This window comes from Triticum aestivum, chromosome 1A, assembly GCF_018294505.1.
Source record: "Triticum aestivum cultivar Chinese Spring chromosome 1A, IWGSC CS RefSeq v2.1, whole genome shotgun sequence".
Classification (NCBI taxonomy): Eukaryota; Viridiplantae; Streptophyta; class Magnoliopsida; order Poales; family Poaceae; genus Triticum; species Triticum aestivum.
The window spans coordinates 75686784-75710516 of record NC_057794.1 but is presented as its reverse complement, the minus strand read 5'-3'; the positions used below and the strand labels follow the sequence as shown (position 1 = coordinate 75710516).

Below are 23733 nucleotides of genomic sequence, written 5' to 3'. Positions count from 1 at the left end.
AGATAAAATAAATGATGTGGCATATAATCAATGAAGAAAAAGAGGCATACGATAACATAGATAGTTAGTGTAACATTATACATATCAAAAAAAGATGAATCTACAACCTAATAAATGAAATGATGCATGACACAACACATATGTTACTATCCATTGTGAAGGTAGTAATATAAACTAGTAACATGTGTATGTTACTACTCTAAGTTAGTTCCCACTGTGACTACTCTAGAGAACTTCCGAGTCCCGAGTTGGCGCACGATGGTCGTCGCCAAAATTGGAAATAGTGAAGTGCGTTTTTTTGTTTCTTTTTTTCAGAAAAGAAAGAAAGAGGAGAGGTGCACTTTCTGGGCCTTTCCATTCGATATCGTAATGGCCCAAGAAAAGAGAGCGTTTGGATCTCCGCACTTCGAAAACCCCAGGTCCGTCTCCCCGGTCTCCACCGCCGTCGTACCGGCCTCTGCCTCTCCTCCCGCCGGCCGCCGCGCGCCCGCGTCCGGGCATCCTGTTTGCGCGTGGGCCTCGCTCCGTGGCTGATTCGCCGCCTTCTACCGCCGCACGAACCTCAGGCGCCCTCCTCCAATCGCGCTTGTTGCGGACGATGGGATGGGCATGGGCAGCCCTCCGGTCCGGAGCTCCAAGGTGGCGCGCCCAAAATTCATCGTCCTCGTCCGGCCGGGCCGGCTCGATCGGCCTCATCATTCGGTGGCGGCCATATTCGACCGCTCCCAGTCCCAGCCACGGCGGGGAGGAGGATGGGGATGAGGCCAGGCAAGAGATGCTGAACAGATGGGCACACCGCGCCGCACAGACAACTTTCAGGGACTACCTCCATGCCAAGCGCGGCTTGTGCCTCACTGACGCCAAGCATATCAGCGAGCGATCGCCCGTCTTCCTCAGCGAGCTGCTGGAGAAGGTGAACAAGGCGGTGATGAAGGCTGCTGATCAGGGTGGGGAGGGGGCGAGATTCAGGTCGAAAGTGAAGAAGAGGGTCAGCAGGGCGCTGGTGCGATTGCTCCACCGGCGCCCTGTCAACGAGTTCAGGCCCTTCTTTGAGAGCATCGGCATCAAGCCGAGCGAGTGCGATTCCCTCTTGCCGCAGGATCTCACATTCCTCATGGATGCCGGGGTGCTGCTCGAGAGCTACCGTGCACTATGCAGTTATGGCATTGCGCATGACAAGATTGGAAAGATATACCAGAAGGCGGCGGAGGTGTTTAGTCTTGGCCAGGGCGTTCTTGAGTCTAAGCTCGAGGCCCTTGAGGGTCTAGGCTTCAGTAAGGCCAGTGTTACCAAAATAGTGATCTCTACTCCTACCGTATTGGTTCATGACCCGGCTGTGGAACTGAAGACGATCTTGCAGTGGCTAGACGACATTGGGATTCAGCGAGACTGGATCGGCCAGTTCTTCACTGAATATCAGTCCTATAATTGGCAAAAGATCGTCGAAGCTCTTCAGTTCTTGAGTGATTTGGGGTTCACCAAGGATGATATTGGTAAAGCGGTGAGGAATCATCCAGACTAGTAGAATGACTGTGCGTTGCCACGGGCATTCCCATTTTGTTCTGATTGCATATATATACATGTATGGCTGTATAAAACTCTATGAATTTTTGGCCTCTTGCAACGACATCGCCTCGATACCCTTTTAATGTATTACTCTTGTCCATCTCCATCCCTCTCATCTGCAAAACTAAAAATATATAGAAATACGTGCAAGAGATATACAAAGAACAATTATTTGTATGCATCTCTTCCCATTTTGTAAAACTCAACAAGTTTTCAGTCCAGTCCATCATAAAGCTTTGTCAATCGAAATTTTCAAAGCATCATCTGAAGGCATGAAGTTTCATCTCTAATCTAAAGTCAACAATAAACACATTAAAAAAAAGCTCCATATACAATAGGTCGGTTGCTAAATGCGAGCACGTGACCGTTTTAGTCGGGAGTGAGTGGCATTGTGCTTTTTAGTTGAGTGAGTCGCATCTCAATCCTTGTTAGAAATGACTTTGTTAGGGTATGTGATATTTTGCACTAATACAAAAAAGTATGTGACATTTCTCTCATAGCAAAGAAGTGCTTCTCCCTATAAAAAATGCAAACATCTAATTCTTTTATTCTTATCTTCAAAAAAGCAATTCACTCTCTCGCTCTATCATCACACTACAAAACACTCTCGCTCTATCATCACATTACAAAACACTCTCACTCACTTGTCATTCCCCCGGCTTGCTCTCCTCGCTATGGCGTCGCCGCCGCCAGTGTTGTATTCCCTCGATACCACGACATTCGGCATGTCCCTTCTTCTCACCATAGTCTCCCCCCCCCCCCCCCACACACACACAGTGTCGCTCGCCTCCTCCTATGTGTCCAAAGCCGATTCCCGATGCCAAGGAATGCACACTGTCGTAGCAGAGGGCGACCACCACATTGTGTTCTTACGTCCATGGTATACGAAATGATATATATCATGTGATCCTTTCGCCTCTTTTTCTGATTCCTTATAACAATATGGCAAGATTTTTTTTTAGTTTTCAAAAGTATTGTTGGCATTTTTTGTTGATTGCTAATATCTTACTTAGAAGGATGCAGTTCCAGTCTCAAGATAGATAATATCTTATTTAGAAGGATGCTTCCATTTCTTGCTTACTAATAGACAAAGCAGCGGTTGGTGGAGGTGTGGGGTCGAGTGTGGATCTGCGGTGCTTCCCTCGCTGCGAGCCATCGCCTCACCGCCTCCTTTGTCCATGCCTTTGTCCAGTACCTTTGACATTGACGACCACGGTGACGAAAAAGGATGATGAGGCCGGCGGAGTTGAGTCCTGCGAAGCAAGATCGGCCTCTAGTTATGCAGACAAACATGTATAGTAAATTGACATGAAAAGGCATTGTGATGTTATCTAAAAATCAGATAAAAATGTTGCATGTTGCAGCTGCACCATGCAATATCTGTTCATGATGAAGAAATTGACTATTAGGAAAAGCAAGTTGGACTATTAACAAGCATATCAGTTCATTTTAGAGCATGAACTCCAAAACCAAGTATAAAGACACCTCAACATGATTCCAGGTGCTAATCAAACCAGATACATAGAAACAGAAAAAATGCGCATTCCCTTAAGTTGAACATTTTCTTACAAATTCTTAGATTGAAACACTAATCAGGATGTACATTCAATCGACGGAAATCATAAACCAGAAAGTCCATTTTCTTAACCAGCAGAATATTAATCTACAAATTATTGTTTGTGGATGATGGGGTATTGTTCCACAAATTGAAATATAGAACCAACACTACAAGCACAACATTAAGTTTATGGGTTCAAAACAGCAGGTGCATCCAAAAGTACGTACAAATGGCCCTAACTTCAAACAAGAGATTGACATGGATGCCCTGTGCAGTATCTAATTTCCAGCAAGTGTGCACAAACACTATCATAATTAAGTTCATTTCTTTTTTTTTAGAAATGACAGCAGTAGAGACTCCCACTGTTAAATTAGGTTATAGAAAATTAAGTTCATTTATCTTATCAAGGAAAAGAACTCAACAAGCTAATTAATAGGGAAAGGGAACTTAAATTATTTCAAAAATACCTATTTGCTTCAGATGACATCTGTTCCTTGTTCAGTGTGTTCATAACAGAAAATTTAATATCTGAACAAAATTCTAAGAGACATTTTATGAGTAAAAATTATGATCAAATTTATTCTGCTAAAAGCATACCTTCCTCTAGAGATTAGTTAGCTGCTCAAGCATTTGTATGTTTGCAAGATTGAAATTAATCAACATTTTTCTGTTGGCACATATGCTAGCTAGCATAACCAGAAAATTAACATCCTACCTACCAGGGAAATTATATCTAGTTTGTAGGACGTATGATGGGTGGTACTACATTTTTTAAATGTATCATTTTCCATTCCTAGAATAACGATAACAAATAAGACAGCTCCAACTGAAAAATTGCATATAGTTCAATAAATATGAACGTAGGAAGCAGCTCACAAATCTAAGATGTGTTTTGTCCATTGTAAACAAAAATGAGAAAGTTTTGAGGTATATTTGCAGCATGAGGAAACATTGCTTTTCTTTATTCTTTCAACCGGGCACACACCCTGCTCAGTTTTAGTTCGACATGAAGAGAAACAAAATTAGTTCTGATCTAACGGCCAAAAGGCAATTTCAAACATTGCGTCTTAGTAGCATAATATAGATTATGCTAACAAAATAGAAACATGCAGTACTAAAGAACAATTTGATATGAATTTGCTGAAACCGAAACTTATTTTAGTTTGAATATTGAAAATCAATGTTTTTATAATTCTTGAAAGATGAATAATTAAAAAGAGAATCATTTATTTCTTGTACACATGCGTGTTAGAAAAAATGATGATATGGTCAAAACACCCTTGTAATAATCCTTGGGATTATACTCTATCTAGGGTACAACGTTTGGTTGAGTTTTGACTTCAGGCTTGTAACATGCACTTAAACATAAAAAATCTAAAAAATCATTATTTAGCATCGCACTATGTGCACATATATATAGACACAAACATCGATCAGAGGCTTGCTCAACAACTTCATCAGGGGCTCGTCCGCTCGTGAATCAAACGTACACGTATGATGTGCCGCTGGATCAGAGGTACGAGCTCGTGAATCAAATCGAAGCTTACCTTCACAGGACCATATTCCTTTGTCCCAACAAAGCCGTCCACATCGTTGCTTGTGCTGCTGCTGGTGACAAGGCAGAGCGCCAACACTCTGAAGACGTCACTGAACTGTCGGTTCATTGGTGAACAAAATACAGCTATAGGCATTAAAATTGTACCTGGGCATGATACTCAAGATGTTTTTTTTTCTTATTGCATCATGTGCAATTTAAAGAGAGTTGCGGACTCTACAATTTTTAAAGCGTCAAACTATATAAGAGTAATTGCCTGTGCAAGGTATTGATTTTGTCACAATTTGTTAGAGATACATCACATCAAACCTTTAGAATCCATTTTCTCTTAGATCAATAACAAGCAGATCAAACATTAAACATTGGAGACTGGATTAGCAATTCCGTGGAACATCAACATCTCCTATTGCTACCAAGAGAGCAAGGTAGGCAAGAGGAGGACTGGCCATATAGGTCAAGAAAGAGTGTGGATGTATCTAACATTTCTCTTACTTGCTATTGACCACCACTGATCGATATCTTTGTATCTACTTGTCCAATCGAGCATATCACTGTCCCAAAGCTCTCAGTTTCAGGCATAATGCAATGTAGATGCTATGGTTACCCTCACAGACATGTAAGAAGATAAATAAATAACATAAGTTTGACTGAATACATTCACAGTCTGCTAGTACTTCTGAGCTCTAACCCTCTATACTCTCGATATTCTGAATCACAAATGTCTTTGATTGAACAGTAAATTCGAAGAATAACTATTGGCAATTAAATCGATGACCCAAAGTTTTGAAAATAAATAACAATTAGCAATGATCACAGGAGAATTCTTTTAGAATCGATGATCGCAGGAGATCACAGAAGAAGAAAAACATCTCTGCATCCTTTTCGTAATATACATGTGCGGAAAAAAAATCAAAATGATACAATTGTATCTTATTTACCTTGCAAGAAAATGGAGTTCCCATATTTTAATGAAAAGAAATCTGAAGTAGTCCCTCCATATCAGTTCAAATAATACCCTAAAACCATTGTCATGTCAGGAATAGCAGTTCATTATGAATTAGAGCATTCCATATAGAAGGCTTCAAACATGGAATTGGGCTAGAAAAGGCACACTAACCAGTATGTGGAATCATTTTATCCCTCTTTGCTTATCATATGTCTTTACCTGCAAAATAACTGGATATTTAGCATAGGCGAGCTGATGATGTGTGCAGCCAACACAAAATATTACCTCTTCACAAATAGTATAGCACAGCGAAAGACTGTCCGAAGCAAGCCAACAAACTGTTGTAGTCTGGACCAAGCATACCGTTTCAAGTCGTTTTATAGACTGTTCGCTGCTCATTCTTTCAGAAGTATTCATGAACTCTTCACAGAGCTGCACTCTCTCCTCCATGGAAAGCATTTACTTCTTTAACTACATACATACGTCAAACACTACCAATTGTAACAGAGATTTGCAAAAACATATCTACCAACGTATGATGGGCACCACCACCTGGCTCTTCCCCTGCACGATCGGCGTCGATTCCACTGACGGCGGCGGCGCCTTCTCATCCACCGGCGGCGCCTTCTCATCCACCGGCGGCAATAGTGTGGAAGAATTGTGAGACATTTATTCAGACCAAATGAGTGTGCAACTTCGATATGGATATGGTACTATTAGAAGGCCATTGAAGATACTTATGCAGAGGAGGCAGTGTCGGAGCGAAGGCAGTAGGCCCTGCAAGTTAATTCACTATAGTAATATTAATGTACAGTCCGTGGTCAGTACTGTGGCGATGTCAAGGCAAGGTCGACAAAGGAGAATTTAAGCAATCTGGAGCTGGGATCTGCGCCGCTGTATCTGCACATCACAAGCATGGAATGGGCAGAGACTTTTTTCGTTAATCAGACGTAGATGTTTTGAATGAAAATAAATTGTTGTAAGTATAAACCAACCTCTACAAACGAGCGGGACGGAGAGTGACTTGCAGATCTTGGGAAGGAAGATGGCGACAGTGCGGTTGTTGATGGGGAGGCCGAAGGCCATGTTGCCGGTGAGGATGAGGCACACACAGTCGGCGCTGGTGCAGATCACCCCGACCACCGCCTTGCAGCACTGCAGCGTCGGCGAGCCCCTGCCGTTGGTGAAGACCGTGCCAGAGGCCACCAACGCGCACTCCAGCGCCTGATTGTCCAGCAGCCGGAGGTCGCACCTGAACCAGACGACGGCCATGCTGCCCACGCCGCTGCCCCGACAAGCTGTGCCTTCGGAAGGACTCTAAAGGCGTGTTCGACCGCCCTGGGGGCCTCTTCAGTGGCGTGGGAAGGCAGTGCCGCGGCCGCCGCCACAAATCACGAGGAGGGCGCCGAGCCTATTTTGAGGCGGGTGAGGATTGAGGATCCATCTCCTCCGCAACTGCCGCTAGGGTAGCCGCCGCTGAGAGGCAACGGGCAGCGAGATAGGCGAGCATGAAACGAGAGGGACGAGGGCGACGAGTATCGTGTTGAAGATGATAACCATGGCAGTGCGCGGGGGCGGGACGACCGCCCAGGACGCAGTGGGCGGGGTTCCCACTAAGAACAGAGCTGTCATTGGCCGGCGAGTAGCAGCACGTCACTCTGTCCAGCGACGACATCACATTGACGTCCGAAGAGGCCGGGGTCGAGGATGAAGAAGATAGAGTGTCGTCCCGTTGAACTAAAGGAAACTGGTCGACGGAATAAAATTCGCCACGGCACTGCCTTCCCACGCCGCTGTATATATTTGTTGTTAGAAAAGGCGAGGATCGACAATTTAGGAAAATTAGGATTTGGAATTGATTGCTATGATTATTGTTTGATAAGTGTTATCGGATCCTGCCTATTTGTAACATGTCTAGTTTGGAATGTTTGAAAAGGTTAGGAAAGTTTTTATTGGGAGGGTAAAAAAACCAACATGAGGATATGACGGTCGGAGGTGGGACGAAAATAAACCAGATGAAAATAAACCGAACGAAAATGGTGGGACGAAAAAAAACCGTGGACGCAATCCTACCAACTGCTCCATTAGGAGTAGAGATTAGGAGTAGAGATTTGTTGTTGGAATGGTCTGGTGAGATGCTATGAGAAGTGGTTGCCGACATGCAAAGGTTGGGATCTGGGAAAAGGGAGTTACTTGATCTTTTTCCGAACTACCGCAATCTTAAATGCGGGGATGTTGGTAAGAACATATGGACGGGAACACGTTTCTTACGAGACATTGGCATGAGCCATGATGATGTGAACAAGTTTTGGGATTCTCATGGATGGATATTCGGCGCTGCCCCCATGAAGGCTGCGAGCACCATTCTTGGGCAACTCAATGTGGGGAAGGCAAGGTTGCGAAGGATCGTAATGGAGGAACCACGTCAGTTGATGAATTATAAGATTGGCTCAAAGGTCAGCAGATTACCAAGATGTAAACCTGAACCCTGTGCCAAGGAGAAGAGGGAATTCTTAAGACGCATAGGATTTGTTGAAGGCTCGGAAGATATGGAGAAGGCACTCAAAGCTATCCGTGGAAAAGGCGCCAACCTGCAAGATAAATACAACAATTTAGTGGAAGAAGGGCTGGACCCAAAAGATGTAATTTACATGGTGAAGATGGCTCCTCGGATTCTGAATCAGAAGACGGACGCCATTGCTTATAAGATATCCTTCCTTGTGCATGTGGCGGGCTATCCCCTGAGTGCTGTGGCTGCTTTCCCACGGTACCTAGAGTTCACTGTGCACATAAGCAAACTTAAGATGTTGATGTACAGTTGGATGCTACAAAGGGGGCTGGCTGCACCCCAACTTACTCTAAGCACAGTCCTATCTTCCTCAGAAACAGAATTCACCAAGGCTCATGTATATAGGGTTCCCAAGGGTCGTGAAGTTTGGTGGAAGTTCAAGCAGCAGGGAGGTAGCTTCGGCCAAGAGGAGATCAGATGGCTGCGACGCAGGGTGCACCTTGGACGATAATCTAATCGAATGCATGAGTTGGCTGCTTTTTCCCTTTCTTTCTACATTTCCGGCTCGATACAATATTCAGGTGCAGGCCTTCCATAATCCATGCCTCCCCATATATGCCAAGTTCTCTTTTGTAACGGACATGTGATAATCCAGTCCACATGTGTCTATATGACTTTGATTATTTTCTGATTCCCTATGCCCGGTTAACTGGTAAATTGTGGAGTGGCGATCCGCAGACATGATTTGAGGTGATCTTGGTACAGCAATTGGGCAACAATGTATATATTCTTTCTGATTTCTATGGTTTCTTCACCTAGCATGCCATGATGGGCCACATGTCTTCTTTCTGGTTCAATTTCGTAATTTAATCTGGAAGGATTTCATTGGGTTCCTTGATCCCTTTTTGCAGGTTATGGGGACTCCATCTGAAGAGGAAATTCGATTGCAATTTTATTTCAGGCATAGCTGGTACAGTTTTCTCTTTTCGTTGGTGCTTCATTACTGCTGGCAGAGTCCAGAATCCCATTGCGTGGCTAAATAGTTCATGCATGTTTGAAAATGATCCGAATTGCCCACACAATTATACGGCAAAATAAACCAAAATATTTCCATGTAATGTTGCTTCACAGTAGTAGAGTCATGCCAATTTCTTGCAATACGAATCTGATGCCTGTGATTGAGTATAGATCTCCACACCAGTAGTTTGGACCGATCATACCTTGTGTATTTCTGTCCTTTTTCTACATATGATTCCTATAGGGAGGTCCATTTTAACATCGTTTTGCATGACCTACATATAGTACAGGCCCAGGTCAAGGTTCTTTCCAAGTCAAATAAATTTGTTGAAAGCAAGAATGGTAATTCGACAATCTGTGATTTCTTGGACATCCGCAGTTTTCTTAAAGGATCTCTTTTGAAGTTCTATTCGGACAGTACATGCACTATTTGAAGTTTTGAATATCATGTAGCCAATTTTACAGTGTGATGATACTAAGTTTATGAACTTAGCGAACTCAGATGTACATCAGAGTGAAGAGAATGATGGAAGATTACAACATTTTTTTCCAGGCTCGCTGTAAAAATGATTTACCATTGAAAATCCCTTCACTTACTAAGAGCATCTACAACCGGACCCTCCATATCTGCCAAACGCCCGGATGTAAAATTGCCACCCAACTGAACCTGGCAAATCCGGCCCAACCGCCCGGACTGACCGGCACTCCAAAACCCGGCCCCATATCTACGGCGGATATGGGGATGTCGGGACGTGCCCGCCATGTTAGATTCGGCCCACTGTTGCTCATCTGACCCCACATATATTCAACTCAGTCCGCACTCCGGACAAAATCCTAGCAGCAGTCCACTCCACTCCACTCCCCTCCTACATTACCCAAGCTCCTCTCCGGCGTACTCCTTCATGGTGGGCACTAGATCCGACTTTGAGATGTCCGGATCCAAGGACTGGGACCTCATCCCTTGTAGTCCCGAGGAGCAGATGGCCGTCACCGGTGCTCTATGACGCTCCGGAAGGAGTGTGCCCTCCCGCAGTCTTCATCCATCTGGTGGGAATCCATTGCTTCTACTAAAATGGCGCCAGGATCCATCGGGGCCGGTGGATCACAATGCGTGATAGCGGCCTTGCCAAAAGCGGTGACCACCGCATGGCAAAGCAACACCGATTTGTCGGCAGACCCGTTTAGGTGTCACCTCGTTCCTGCGGCGTCAGCCACCGAATGGAGGCCATATCCGCCTCCATGGTTCGTGACCAAAATGAGGAGACGCGGTGTGCCCGCCGTGTGAGCCTACGGGCATGCCTTGAAGCGGAGGCGGCTTTGGCAACCCGTGAGGCGGAGCCGGCGGAATCGCACGCCAGCATGGGCAACGAGGAGGAAACCCTCTGTGCCTGCATCGCCGAGATGCGACGAAGGAGGGCGGTTCGTGCCATGGCAAAAGAGCAAAGCAAGGCGGTCTCTACCATGGCCGGACTGCCCCCAAGGAGGAAAATGATGAGGACGGCGACGGATCGGGCAACCCCAGCAGTGAGTAGATCCGCCTCGATCCGTTTTGCGTCTTCGACCGCTACTGCTGCATGGAAGACAACAAGGGCAAGGGCGCCCGTGGATAAACTTAGTAGAACATGTCAATTTTTGATAGTTCGATGACATGTGTTGAACTACACATGTTTAACGTTGCATGAGACTAGTATGGATTTGAGGATTTGGTTTGATGGATTCGGTTGTGGACGCATACTTTGGATGCTTGCCCGGTAACTGTCGGCGGATGTGCCCTCCGCGGACGTATAGGGGCCCGGATTAGGCAACTCCGGTCGTAGATGCTCTAAGCTCCCTTAGAAACTGGATCTTGTGAGCTCCGGGGATTGCTTTCTTTCATGACCACAGAATATTGAAATTCTTGGAACTTGAATAGTTTAGGAAAAATGGAGCAAGATTGCTGATCTCCACATTGCGCAAAACACAAACATTACATTGCGATCTTTTCATTGAACATCACACGTGCATACACTAGATGCTTCCACTGCATACGCATCGCTTCCTGTAGCTCATGATCATCCTAGCTCCATTGTTGCCACTCTAGATTCAGCTCTTGCACTCACCTCTCCACTTTTGAAGACATATGCTCTATGTTCTTGGTGCTGGCATTGGCAGAGGTCATTAATCAAGCATTAAGGAACTGAGCCGGAAAAGATCTAGGTCATCATGGGGCTTTCTGCCAGGAGAAAACAGGGTAGGAGTGCGCAGCGCCTGGTGTCCCATGGCAGGCCGTGCTGCGTGCATCCGATCGATTGCACGGCGGTGGCGGCGCGCATGGCAATCGCACGCCGTCGGAGGTACCGTACCAGCGGTCGGCGGGAGCACGGCGTGGAGCGAAGCCACCGAGGCGGGGCGATCGTTGGTGGAGGACTATGGACTAGCATCGGTTTTCCTGCCTAATTTTCATCGGTGGGTCGCCCTGAAACAATTATACCGTACTGCTTAGTAGGATGACATAGGGTCAATTTAAAATAGACGGCTGGTCATATCTCCTCGCACCCGGCAAGGGTGCAAATGCAAAAAAAAAAAAAAAAATGGTGTTAGTGGAAGTCTTAAGAAAGACCATGGCTAAAATTACAACGAAACGTCCCTAAACGCGGATTCGTTGGGAAAAGAGGGAATTGTGTGCAAGTCTCGAGAAAGATCATACCCGAGATTCACCAACGCCAATACCATAGAATGAGGGGAATCAAATGAAAATTTGTTCTATACTGGACCCCCGTGACGCCCTCCCTGGTGACTCGAGGGCGAAACCCTAGCGCCGCCACAGCCCTCCCTCTTCTCGCCGCCGTCGCCACTCAACTGGATTCAGGGACGACGTTGGCGAGGCACTGCATCAGCAGTCGCAAGGTGGAAGTGGACATCCCTCGAGTGCGTGGCTGGTGGCGGCTGCCGGGAATGGACTCGGCATGGTGGCCAGGTGATCGTGGAAGTGAGGCGGGAGCGGGCTGGTAGTTGGGCTCCGGCCTGACACACGAGGTACGGGCGCCCACTCTTGGGGACCACACATCTGGTTGTCGGGTGCATTTCTCACCAGATATATCCATCCCAAGCTCGGCTAAGCTAACGGTTGTTTGTGGCCGCAACTGGACGGGCTGGCCGCCGGGGGCATTTATCACCGGATATGACCACCCCGGGCTCGGCTAAGCCAACGTTAACCGTGGCCGTAACTGGATGGTGGTGGTGGTTATGGACGGCGTGGTTGGGTTCGTGGCGGTGGATGTATTTTTGGCCGCTGGTGGGGGATTAGGTGTCCATGTCGATGACAATAGGGTGCTACCCACATATTCCGACGGTGGGGAGGGGCAAGGGCTTGCGCGGGTGGCGGTTGGCGGGTGATAGACGTACCAGTGCGGCGGTCAGGACCGATCCTACCTTCCATTGACTCTTGTGCTCGAGGTGAATGATTGCGTTTGCAGAGGGTCTCCTTTTGGACATGGCGAGGACGCTCATCATGGCCTGCCAGGAGGGTGGTAAAGTCTTGTGCTCATGTGCCGGACTCGAAGGATAGTGTGTCGAGGTGAGGCACAATCGTGACGCTTCAAGCGAAAGCCTAATGCCGACTTGGTCGACGGCGATGATGGTGATACCATCGGGCATGTGAGCTTTCGTCAACCGCTCTTGGTGTGCTCTGGGCGAAAGCCTAAGATCTATCTTTAGATTGGATGACGACGACATCTGCGATGTCGCTTTCCTCCTTGGAGGCGTTGTCTTAGAGTCATTGGTCCGCTATTGGTCGTTTTGATGTCTCGGTTGAAGCATGGTGGGTGTTTTGGGGTGTCTGGTTGTGGCGGTGGATCTAATCTATTGCAGCGGTCTTTGCCTTGGCCATTCTGGTGTTGTTGGTCTACCTCTCTGTTGGGGGCTCGTGGTGGTGGTGAGCTCTCGGAGTTTGGTGCCCTTCGATGAGGTTTGAGGTTTGGTTGCCTCATAGTGTCCTGGTTGTCTCTATTTGTGATGCTGGTCGTGGTGTGGCCCAGAAGAGTGCAGAGCTGTCTCGGTGAAACATTGCCCTTCGGCATGGCATGCGGCTCACTATGGATCCTGGTCTTTGCCAGTGAAAGACCTTCATTTTTAGATGTTTCTTTGTAGGGTTTGTGTCCTGCTTAGAAAGACAAGACAGTGACGGCTCCCTGAAGATGAAATAATGTTCTCCCTATCTAGCCCCTCTCTGATGATGCATCTAGCATCGTCACAGGGTGTGTGAAGGTGTGTCTTCGGTGGATCTCGCAAGATTCGGTCGGTGGTTGTCTTTGATAGATCTATTCGAATCCAATCTTCGTCCGTTGTTTGTGTCTTGAAGTTTCAAAAAAGAAAAAGAAAAAATGTCTTACATCATGAGACCGAGGGAGTGGCGTCTTTGACCAGTTTTTAAAAATGGAATAGATAAATCCCGAACGTTCGGAATTTAAGCATGTCATCCTGAACTTTTTTAATGGCAACTTTGCTGAGAGGTGGCAACTTTAGTTGTTAACACATGACAACTTTGTTTCAGGTCGATTTTTTGTCAGAAAATTGCCATGTTTGTCAACAACGCCTTGATCAAAGTTGTCATGAAAAAAGTTCGGATTATATAGCATGCTTAAATTCCGAACGTTTCGGGACTTATTGAGGTTCTAAAAAAAAGTAGTGTCTTGACCCAAGCACATCCCCGCCCCACTCCATCCCTCGTGGTCCAGTCCGCCGCCCGCCGGCGGTTTTAGTGGACGAGAAAAGTGTCAGGGCCAGTCTGCCCGCCGGCGCCGTGCTCCCCTGGACATGCCGCCCAATCCTCAACCGAGCTGGACGCGGCAGAGCTTTGCAGCGTACGAATTCGTATCGGATTGCCAATTCGTTTGTGCGTTTGCCAATCTCATTAGCCTCGCACCGCAGAGCAGAGCAGGAGAGAAGAGACCGATTCCGAGAAGAATGCAGTCTCTCTCAGTACTCAATTCGATTTAGCAGTCCCGTGCCTACATAAGCGCGCCCAGAGAATCAAGGAGAAGCCATCGCAATCAGGCGAGAGCATCCTAGCTCCTACTGTAGATCGGAAGCACTTCTCACGAAAATCCGGTCAGTCTTTTCTCGCCGATCGATGGAGATGGAAGGCGAACCATCAGCGATCTTGCCGCTGCCGGTGCTCGTGCACGATCTTGGAACCCGTGCCGAAGATTCGCAGACGCAGTACAGCATCTCAAGCCAAGCCTCGAGCGCGGCAGCCGGCGGCGTGCTGCGAGACCACCGGTGTTTCGAGACCCCGCAGGGCTGGGTGCTCGCGCTGGACCCTGCCTCCCTGCAGACGTTCCTGTTCCGCCCTCAGGACGGCGAGAGGGTCCGGCTGCCGCCCTTGGAGGAGGCGCTCCCGCTGCGCTGCAAGTGCTTGCTCTCCAACAGTCCCACCGCGAAGCCAGGCTGCGCCGTCGTCGTGGTCTTTGATCTCGACGACAGCAAGATGTGGACGTGCAGCATCGGGGCGGCAAGCAGGTGGGACAGCTACCGCTACCAGCTCACCGTGTTCCTCGACGGCGACGTGCCCCGGGACAAGAACATGGCCAAGTGCCATGGCATGGCGGCCGTCGGCGGCAAGATTTACTACGAGATGACCGGCGACGAGCTCGGGTTCATCCGTTTCAACGATGATGATGGTAGTCCGGAGCTCGACGCCATAGCTGTCGACATGGTCGATCTGCCGCTGAGCATGCCGACGGCGGCGACCTACTTGGTTGAATCCTGCGGCGACCTCTTCCTCGTCGTCATCTTCTTCGACGGCGACAACGTGCACAAGATAGCGGAGCATGCGGTCTACAGGATGGACTTCTCGAAACCGGCGTGGCGCAAGGTGGACAGCATCGGTGATGATAGAGCGTTCCTTACTCTCTTGGTGGAGATAGGATTGGGATCTCCAGTTTCGGGGCGTCGTGCTCCACTGCTTATCACACTGGTGGTGGTGGTCTGCGAGGCAACTGCATATATTTTCTGAATCACATGGCCATTACTGAGAACTTTCTGCATGTCATCGACGTCGGCAACGGGACTCAACAGGTGCAGCGGCCTTTCAGGCACAAGGGTTATCTGATGCCAGTTCGACCGCCGTTCTGGTTGGTACCTACTGAATGAATGTACCCCATGATATATATAGACAACATATATGAATAAATTTGAGCTTGTACTTAGTGTCAAATAGGTTTTCGGATCCACGTATTATTGTGTCATGTCTATGTATGTAATATATATATATATGTCAGGCTAGTTATCATCTTCCTCAAAATTACAGACAACTTTACCACATTTCTCTAATTTGACATTACAAGCTATTGTAAGTCAAGCCATCAGAGAACTATTGTAAGTCTGTAATGCCCCCTTTATGTTTGACTTACAATGCTCCCTTTATGTTTGCCTTGAAAATATCAGTCGTAAGATACACCATAGTTCTCTGGTGGCTCCCTTTATGCCTGAACATTTATCAGTCTCCTATTTGTTCTTTATGTTTTCTTCTACCCGGTTTTTCTCCGGTAAAGAAATATAAAAACGTTTAGATCACTACTCCCTGTACTAGTAATTAAAGATAGTACTCAAAGTTCGTGTAGGTTTTAGTTGCTCCCTGCAAGACTTGAGTTTTCCGCTTGCTCTCCAACCTCTACAATTTCTTTTCTTTTTTTGCGGGAAAACCTCTACAATTTCTTGCTTAAGGTCCTGTTTGCTTGGGTTTTTGCTTCTGCTTTTGCATCTTTCTCACTTTAACAAAAAAGAGCCTAAGCAAAAAGCACCTATTTAGAGGCTTTTTGGCTTTTTTTGTCAATGAAAAAGGCAAAAGCTCATCTTTATTACTACAGCAGTTGTCAACAACGATCAAAGACACTAGCCATATTTGGAATGAAAACACTTCACACACGACACTTTGCTGGACAACACTTAAACGATGGCTAATCTAACAGGCTGGTATTTGAAACGGAAACGCTGATCCAAGTTTTACAAACGATTTCACCTGCCAAGTTTTACATAACTCTGGATTCCGCTGCAAACCTTTTTGCATTATCATCTTCAGTCCAAGTTACAACCAAGTGACTCCGCTGAATTGGTGCGAATATAAACAGTAGCTAGAAACGACGAGTTGCTGGTCGTAGGCATTGAAGCAACAAAATGGGAATCGTCGTTACAAGCATACGTTCCGCAATATCACCCCAGGCCAACCGAATTCAAAAGATCATACGCAGGGAAAGAACACCAGCAGGCATACTAGGCCCTAACCTACAACAAAGGAATCCCAGATCAATGCCTACATGAGCTTTTTGCTTGTGTCAAACAAAGCCAACAAAGCAGTGGTGGAAGCCTGCTATGTTATCACGATGCCTGCAATGTCACCGAGTTCACAGTCAAACCCGCATAGTTGTTTTGTCACCCGTTAAGTCTTTCTAGCGTCCCGTATATGGAAGATAAGCTGCAAATAAGATTAACAAACAATGAGAAGATCCATTTATGTGGGTTCAAAAGAAATTATTAGCAAATAATCACCTTGACGCCCACATAGAAAGTAGAGAATATGATGCCAAGTGCAGGAAGGGCTGCAGAAACGGAGTCATGTATTAGCTACATAGTTTGTGTACATTTCACCAACGAAACTGTATTACAAGTAATGGATGTGAACATATAACTCACCATCCTTGTGGAGCATCCGCGACATCAGAACCTTAATGCCTGACGGCCCTACAACGTAGCCAACAAGGTTTGCCACCTACAAGCATTGGACATGTCAGGACCAGCAGTTTGCTTACAACCAAGAAGGTAAGTAGTACTCCTAGCTGACTAATCTAGTGTGTAGCTCATAATCTCTCCATGTCTCAAGATTGTGCAGAAAATCATGACTAATTAACACTCAAATATAAAGACGGAAGTACCATAAGGGAGCTGACTGTCACAGCACCAGCAATTACACATAATTCACGATGAATGAACCGCCCAAGGGTACTTTTTGCCTGCAGGAAATGTTATTTTGGAAGTATTACTTGCTAACAATGAAAAATTGAAGCGTCTAGAAAGAATGCTAAAAGATATATGCGTGCAGGAGAGAACAAACATATAGACTTGAAACATCAAGCATAAAAGGAACAAGACCACACATTGTTGTGGTACTGCAGATACCTAGACATCATGTTAGCTTTGTTGTTTGGACATTCAATTTGTATGTCTTTCTTAACTTCAGATTTAAAGAGTGTCCAACTTTCTCCAAACAAATACAGTAACCTAAATTTAGTCACCAGGCAAGCGGTTCAGAAAATCTGAAACTTGATAACAAGCAGATAAACTGCAAGGGCGGCCAATAATAACCTTCGGAGATTACCTGGAAGTTGTTGGAAAAAGACTTGATCACTATTTCAGGGACAAAAAATAAGCATGTTAACCATGCCCATGAAATAAGTTTCCTGTTTAAGAGAAAGCAACCAAATGGTCAATGTAAGTTACACAAGTTTGTTCGCAACTTGGATGTTTACAAGACTTAAGGAGATAGTTTGAAAGGTACCATTCCAGGTCATGCCAGACTGCTACGAATGTGAATACAATCCAGACACTAATTAGTTTTCTTCGAGACCCACCAAGAGGTATGTAAACGTACCTGCAACAAGAGATGGATAATGAAACTTACACTCTGGGATTAATCAATGCCTGTGTATTGACTGCAAATGCACCTCTGTATAGACATATACCAACTCTAGAGCTCCATGCATGGGCCATGGGATTAACTATATCTGAACTTCATGCACTTTTTATTCAAGTAGTAGGAAAGATTTGTTAATCATTATATACATCCCATCCCATTACAATATGTATATACATCAAAGTGCAGTGATGCTATGAATAACAGTAAACTAGACGGGAAAATTTGCTAGCATGGTACCATGATACTTAAGCTGGCTACTTCTACACAGACCTGACCAGCCATCTGTTAAAGGAAGCATGCCAGCTTTTCCAGAAACTCTCCAGGTCAGGACAATTATTTATGCACCTAGGCATGTTTTCAGGTGTCTCAACTCCTCCTACCTGTAATAAAATGCTAAGGTTAAATCCTTGTCTGTTTAGGTTCACTTGAATTTCAGCACAAACAAGAACATTTGTCCAGCAAAAAGGACATAGTGAAGTCAGTTTAGCACAAAATACAACAAACTGAGAGTTATCACTTCAAGAGGAAGTATGCAGTGCTGCAAAACGAACTGATGGTGCATATTGAGTACAGAATTTCAATGTTGTATTACCAGTGACCAGAACCTGAAGTAGCGCCAAATAAGGAAGAATTTTAACCACATAAAGAACAACACCTGCATAGGAGCTCCAGTGTGTTAGCTAACAAAAGAGACAACAGAAATAGTAGAAGTGACTAATGTGGTAGTCTAGTGCATCACAACCCATGCAAAAACCTATGAAAATGCAATGTTGTTACAGTTAAGGCCGCGCTTGGTTCATTGTTTCTCCACCGTATTTATTTTCCACCCGTAACCTCTTCCATCCGCATTAAACTGGGTACCCGCAAAATCCGGGTGGAAAGGAAACGGAGTGCGGGAGGTGTGTATTCTTTTTCCAGGTGTAAGGCAAAAAAGGCCCCCTTTTAAGGATCTAGACAACCAACCAAGCGGCTGACTCCGAGAAGTGCGTATTAATTTTCGACCTGGATGTTTTACGCCTGTAATCGTCCATGAAATGATGATCCGATCGCGCCCTAAACCTGTTCAGATTACACCCGTTCAAGCTCTGATGCAGGTTCCAGCAAGGGCCTAGAGAGGCCCAGCCTAGAAAAGCAAGGCCGTGTCAAGGATGACAAGCCTAAAAAGGCAGGCCCAAACCCAAAAATCTTTTTTTCTGAATAAAGTTAACAAACATTATCTAAATTATTGTTATAATTTGCTGGGCTTTTCCAGGCATCTGGCTGAGCCTGCAAGTTGAAAAACTGGGCTTGAGCCCAGAAAAATCACACTTGCCTCACTGCCATGAACATTCACAGGTTAGTGGCAAATGGAAACTTCTTTACTTTTTAGTGGAAATGGAAAACTTACATGCAGGTCACTTAATTAATAAGAATTTCGCTTGAAACAGAAATAATAAGCACAAGTGAGAATATCAACTGCCACACGCTCACCCTAAGTGACTACCGATGAATATCAACTGCAATGTGTATAATCTTACCCCATAACTAATGATGAAGATCTCAAACGGTGCCAACTGCCGCCATAATCGGCTGCCATCAGAGTATTTAATTCAAAATTCAGAATGGGTATCATGATAATCATAATAAAGGATTATCGTAATGTATAAACAGAAGTACCTGACTACAAACGCGTTGTAATGGAAAAAGTGTGTCATGACTTCGATTAGAAGGAAATTTAGGATCCACCTTAGTCCATAACAACATATCTGCCCAACTGAATAATTTTTCTGAGGTACATCTAACTGCAAGGTCGCTACATAAACAACCGGTTAGTAATATGTAACTGGGGGATCTCTGTGGCACCAAAGAGTAAAGCCACTGCTTGAACACACAGATCAAATCTTCTATGGACTACTGCAAGACAGTTTTTAAAGTCACCAAGTACAATTTGAAATTGAAATCAGTTAGTGTTATGTATGGTCGATGCCATACATGAACCGAAGACCTACCATTCCTTTTTCAAGCTACTAAGACTCATAGATGTTTCATTCGGAATGTTGCAAATTATTTATGTATTGTTTCGATTATGTAGCCTAAGAATCAAGTAATGTGAAAAAATCCTTTCGTAAATCATAATCCATAACCAAAAATCATTCAAGTTGTTGTTTTCAGCTTTCGAAATTTAAATAAGACAAATCAGCTACAACAGAAAACTACCTGGATAAAAGACTAACCTGAGCTGCAAATGCGTTGTAGCTTACAACAGGTCCAGCAATATAGAGTGGAGCATATGTTAGGTAGCATAAATATGTTAGGAATGTGTATTTGTCAACGCTGAGTCCTTTCTCCTGCCAAGAACAATGTAATATCTTATCACCAGACACAAAGAATGAATATTAACTCAATCTGAGATAAAGACATGTTTAATATATTGACCGAGGCTTGAAATTCCGTAATGCCATGATGTGCAAAAAGGAGAAAAGGGAATAGTAATATTGAGACCTGCTTTATATGCATCTGCCTATAGAAAATAACAGGTAAATCTCAGGTCAACAGGACATCGACCATTCATTTATGCTTGGAAATTACCGACATCTCTAAATAAAATTCCCAGTTCCATTCTTCCATGGGTCAACACCTAATCTGTAGACAAACTCAAGAAGTACAATCTAAACTAACAGTGGGTCTCTCTTTTATCACTGCCATACTACACATCACCTGGATAATACACATTCTAACTTAACTGGTACGAATAAACTGGAATAATGAAGTACCTGCAAAGCAAAGTAGCATGTCTTGCCGGAATAACAAACTTCACATTTCTGCATGTGTTTCTGTACCAAGAGTACTCATGTCAGCACAGTCCAGTATGTGACAAGACAAGATACTGTGCTGTGCAAATGGAAGATGATGGTATGACAGGGATATAAATATGTCCAATGTATGGTCAAAAACAAAATGAAGGATCTTTCTTGTCATTTTCATAGAAGTAAATTGAGTCGAATTTTTTTTAGAGAGTTAATGTTGGCAATTTAAGTTCGAATTTGAGTAGTTGAAAACACCACAAATACTTCTTGGACTAGAATTCACATCTGAATTTGGATGTACATCCACGTGTTCACGAGATTAGCTTGATTTCAAATCCAAACTACTTAATAAATGTGTGAAAATTAGAAAAACCCTGTTTCTAGCTATCTGTGTATTTTAAAGCATCTCATGGATACAAAACTTAATATGCATAACATAGGACAAAAAGCTAAGTTATCAGGGTACATAGTACCTTGTGATCAAAGTGAGACGAACTAAGTGTCCAGCAGTAATCACATCCAAAGCTAATCATCCGTAATACAACTGTCACATGAAATGGAGAAGGGCATCAAAACAACAAATTTGATGATAACGGCATATGTCAACAATCCAGATAAATTAGAAGAAACACAAAAGGCACAAAATATGATGCATAAACAGTATGATGAACTATATATATGAAGTAACTGTTGTGATAGCCAGATCAAACCTACACAGCAGGACAGTTTTCTATATGAGGTAGTCAAGTTCTATGACACTTGATCCCACAAAAGCAACCATAACGAAACGGTGTTCATTGACTTGATACAGGGGAGGAAAGTAGCCATGTAATTCGATAGCTTAAGTTTACTGCCTCATCGGTTCGAAACTCTGAGATCTGAAGAATCTGTTCCTACCAACTGAAAAATATAATTTAACACAGTTCATGTGGTAATAACTCATGGTCTCTAGATGAGATCTACATGAACTGCTTATAAGTCTAGTTTTGCAATTCAAGTATTCAACACAAACAACGCTTCAGAATTTAAGCCTTTCAAAACCTCCTAACTACTATTTCAAGTGAGAGTAACCCTACATTTCCATACAGTAAGCATCAACAGCAAAATTTGTCAACACTTTTTCAATCAGAGTCAAACCAAGTAACAAACACGACATGGAAATCGTACCAAAATTGAAGCATATGTGCCATCGAAATGTACCCCGATAGTTATCAAGGAAAGCCAGTTGTTGCCTATTTATATGAACATAAATATCATCAGAACCTAAATGAAAAGGAATCTTACTAAGGGAAAGTGCAAGAAGCAATACAGCAACATTAAAAATCTCACCCGAACAATGAGAATGAATAGCCTTCGTAGACCCGGTTAAGTGTAAGCATAGCTAAGTTGAAGCTCCATATGATGCCAGTGCAATATTTATATCGAGCAAATAACTACAAACAAAAGATTGTGATCAACAACAGATGCTAATTTGATTCATATCAGGAGACCAAATGTGCTGATGCTTCACAAAGTAAATGATAAATGGTGTTTCTTTGTTTGTTTTGACCATTCTCTTAGCTTAGCAATTAGTAGATTCATCAAATAACCATTAACCAAACCTATACCTGTAGAAAGAAGAAATCAATTTGGTCACTGCAGCCTACATGATCGAGTTCAACTGATGGTGCCACTTGCTGGTAGATGATGTAGACTCACATAGCAGATCAGGTGTAAGCTTGGCTTTCTTCACCATGTTCACTATGTCAACTACTCGATTCTTAAATGGAGTAATTGTTATGGTTAACAGGTTTGCATTCGTGAATGGAACATGAATAATAAAGACAGCAGGCTTGCACTTAAATGCACACATCAGCGGACCAACCAAACAAGTATTGTGCCTAGACAAAGTTTCTAGAAGAACTTGAGCCACTAGAAACAAATGGTTGCTTTTAACTGATGATGATTCAGAACAAGAGTTTCAGCTAGTGAACCAATTAGCCTACCATGTCCTTCCATTATTCGTTTCCTAAAAGTATCTTTATATGCTTACACAGACAACAGACGAGAAAAATTTAGACAACTGAAAAAATGTCAGAACAATAGCTTTGATAAAAAAATGTCAGCACCGACCTTGACTATGGCGTAATTAACCCCTGCTATTACAAGAATGAAGCCAACACTGTCACATAAGTAAACAAGTTAGCACGTTTATTTAAAAAAGAGAGAGAGAGAGAGAGAAGGGGCATAAAACTAGGATCGGTCGGTCGCCTACCAAGCACCATGTAGGTAGCATAGATAGATCAGGGACAATATAAGCCAGACCAACGAGGCCCCTCTGCCCTTCAAGCTACAGCCGTATCGCAGCCCTTTCGCCACGATCAGAAATGCAGCCATTACAACGGTGAGAATAGGTAAGTTCCCACGGAAGTTTCTCCATTGCGCGTCAGACGAGTCCTGCGACATCCACACGAGGAAATCATACCGGGTGGCTCTTGTTAATCCTTGAGGTGAACTGAAAGAGTGAAGGCGCGAATTTACACACGTTCAGACGGCCGGGGATTGATCCAGCTCTTAGGCCGTAGAGTTTCCCGGAGTAATCTGCGCGTCAAGAGAGAAGAATGCGATGTGATGGCGGGCAGCACTGAGATGGTGTCAACGGAAGAGTAGGCGGAGGGGGGTGGGAATGGCTGGTACCGCGGGCGAGGCGAAGCGACCTCTGGACCATGGCGCTGTAGAACACCACCGCGTAGGCGCACAGCGCGGCGAGCTCCAGCCGCTTCCACGGCACGCTGCTCATCTTGCTTGCACCGGGAGAAACCGGCGAACCGGGGACGGTCATAGAGGCGCGGGCGGCGAGGATCTACGGCGGAATGGGGCCGCGGGGCGGGACGGCGCGGTTGGCCGGCCCTGATGGTCGCCGGCGGGGGAGATGCGGGGTTGTGCCTCGCCGTCGGATCTAAAAAACTTGGGACCAAAACCACCTCCCGTCAAGCCGCCATCGCTGAACTGAAGCTATAGAGGCGTATTCCCAGTCTCCGCTTTCACGGCGGCAATACGCACTCTGCGGGCCTACGTTTTCAGTCCCACCTCTCGGCCCAACCCGCGGGCCACGTCAGTGGCGCGACCCCACGACGGCCACGCGT

At 45.0% G+C, this 23733-nt stretch overlaps 1 protein-coding gene and 1 pseudogene across 2 annotated transcripts; one reads left to right on the top strand and one right to left on the bottom strand.

The window, feature by feature from the left end:
• Positions 1–380: 380 nt before the first annotated feature.
• LOC123097799 (transcription termination factor MTEF18, mitochondrial-like) lies at positions 381–8781 on the top strand (annotated as a pseudogene).
• A 7327-nt stretch (positions 8782–16108) lies between these two features.
• On the bottom strand, positions 16109–23606 carry LOC123190900 (membrane-bound O-acyltransferase gup1). 2 transcript variants are annotated; one of them, XR_006496621.1, is made up of 20 exons: positions 23285–23606; positions 23133–23188; positions 22863–23044; positions 22721–22769; positions 21938–22041; positions 21776–21840; positions 21082–21152; positions 20576–20635; positions 20036–20149; positions 19479–19603; positions 19340–19391; positions 18415–18477; positions 18093–18202; positions 17685–17777; positions 17505–17586; positions 17306–17407; positions 17062–17139; positions 16823–16898; positions 16679–16728; positions 16109–16604 (listed from the first exon to the last, which is right to left on the bottom strand). XR_006496621.1 is itself a non-coding variant. In XM_044603629.1 (19 exons), the coding sequence occupies exons 1-19, from the start codon at positions 23427–23429 to the stop codon at positions 16569–16571; spliced, it is 1611 nt and encodes a 536-aa protein (XP_044459564.1). In that variant the 5' UTR covers positions 23430–23604; the 3' UTR covers positions 16177–16568. The 2 variants fall into 2 exon arrangements, 1 of the variants encoding a protein (XP_044459564.1); XM_044603629.1 differs by lacking the exon at positions 17306–17407 and having other exon boundaries at positions 16177–16604; positions 23285–23604.
• Positions 23607–23733: the final 127 nt, after the last annotated feature.

Coding starts and splice junctions, on each gene's coding strand:
- LOC123190900 (XM_044603629.1), bottom strand. CDS start 23,429: ATGACCGTCCCCGGTTCGCCGGTTTCTCCCGGTGCAAGCAAGATGAGC. Junction 21,153..21,775: donor GCACATATGCTTCAATTTTG/GTACGATTTCCA, acceptor TTCATGTGACAG/TTGTATTACGGATGATTAGC. Junction 20,150..20,575: donor CATGCTACTTTGCTTTGCAG/GTACTTCATTAT, acceptor TGTTCTTGGCAG/GAGAAAGGACTCAGCGTTGA.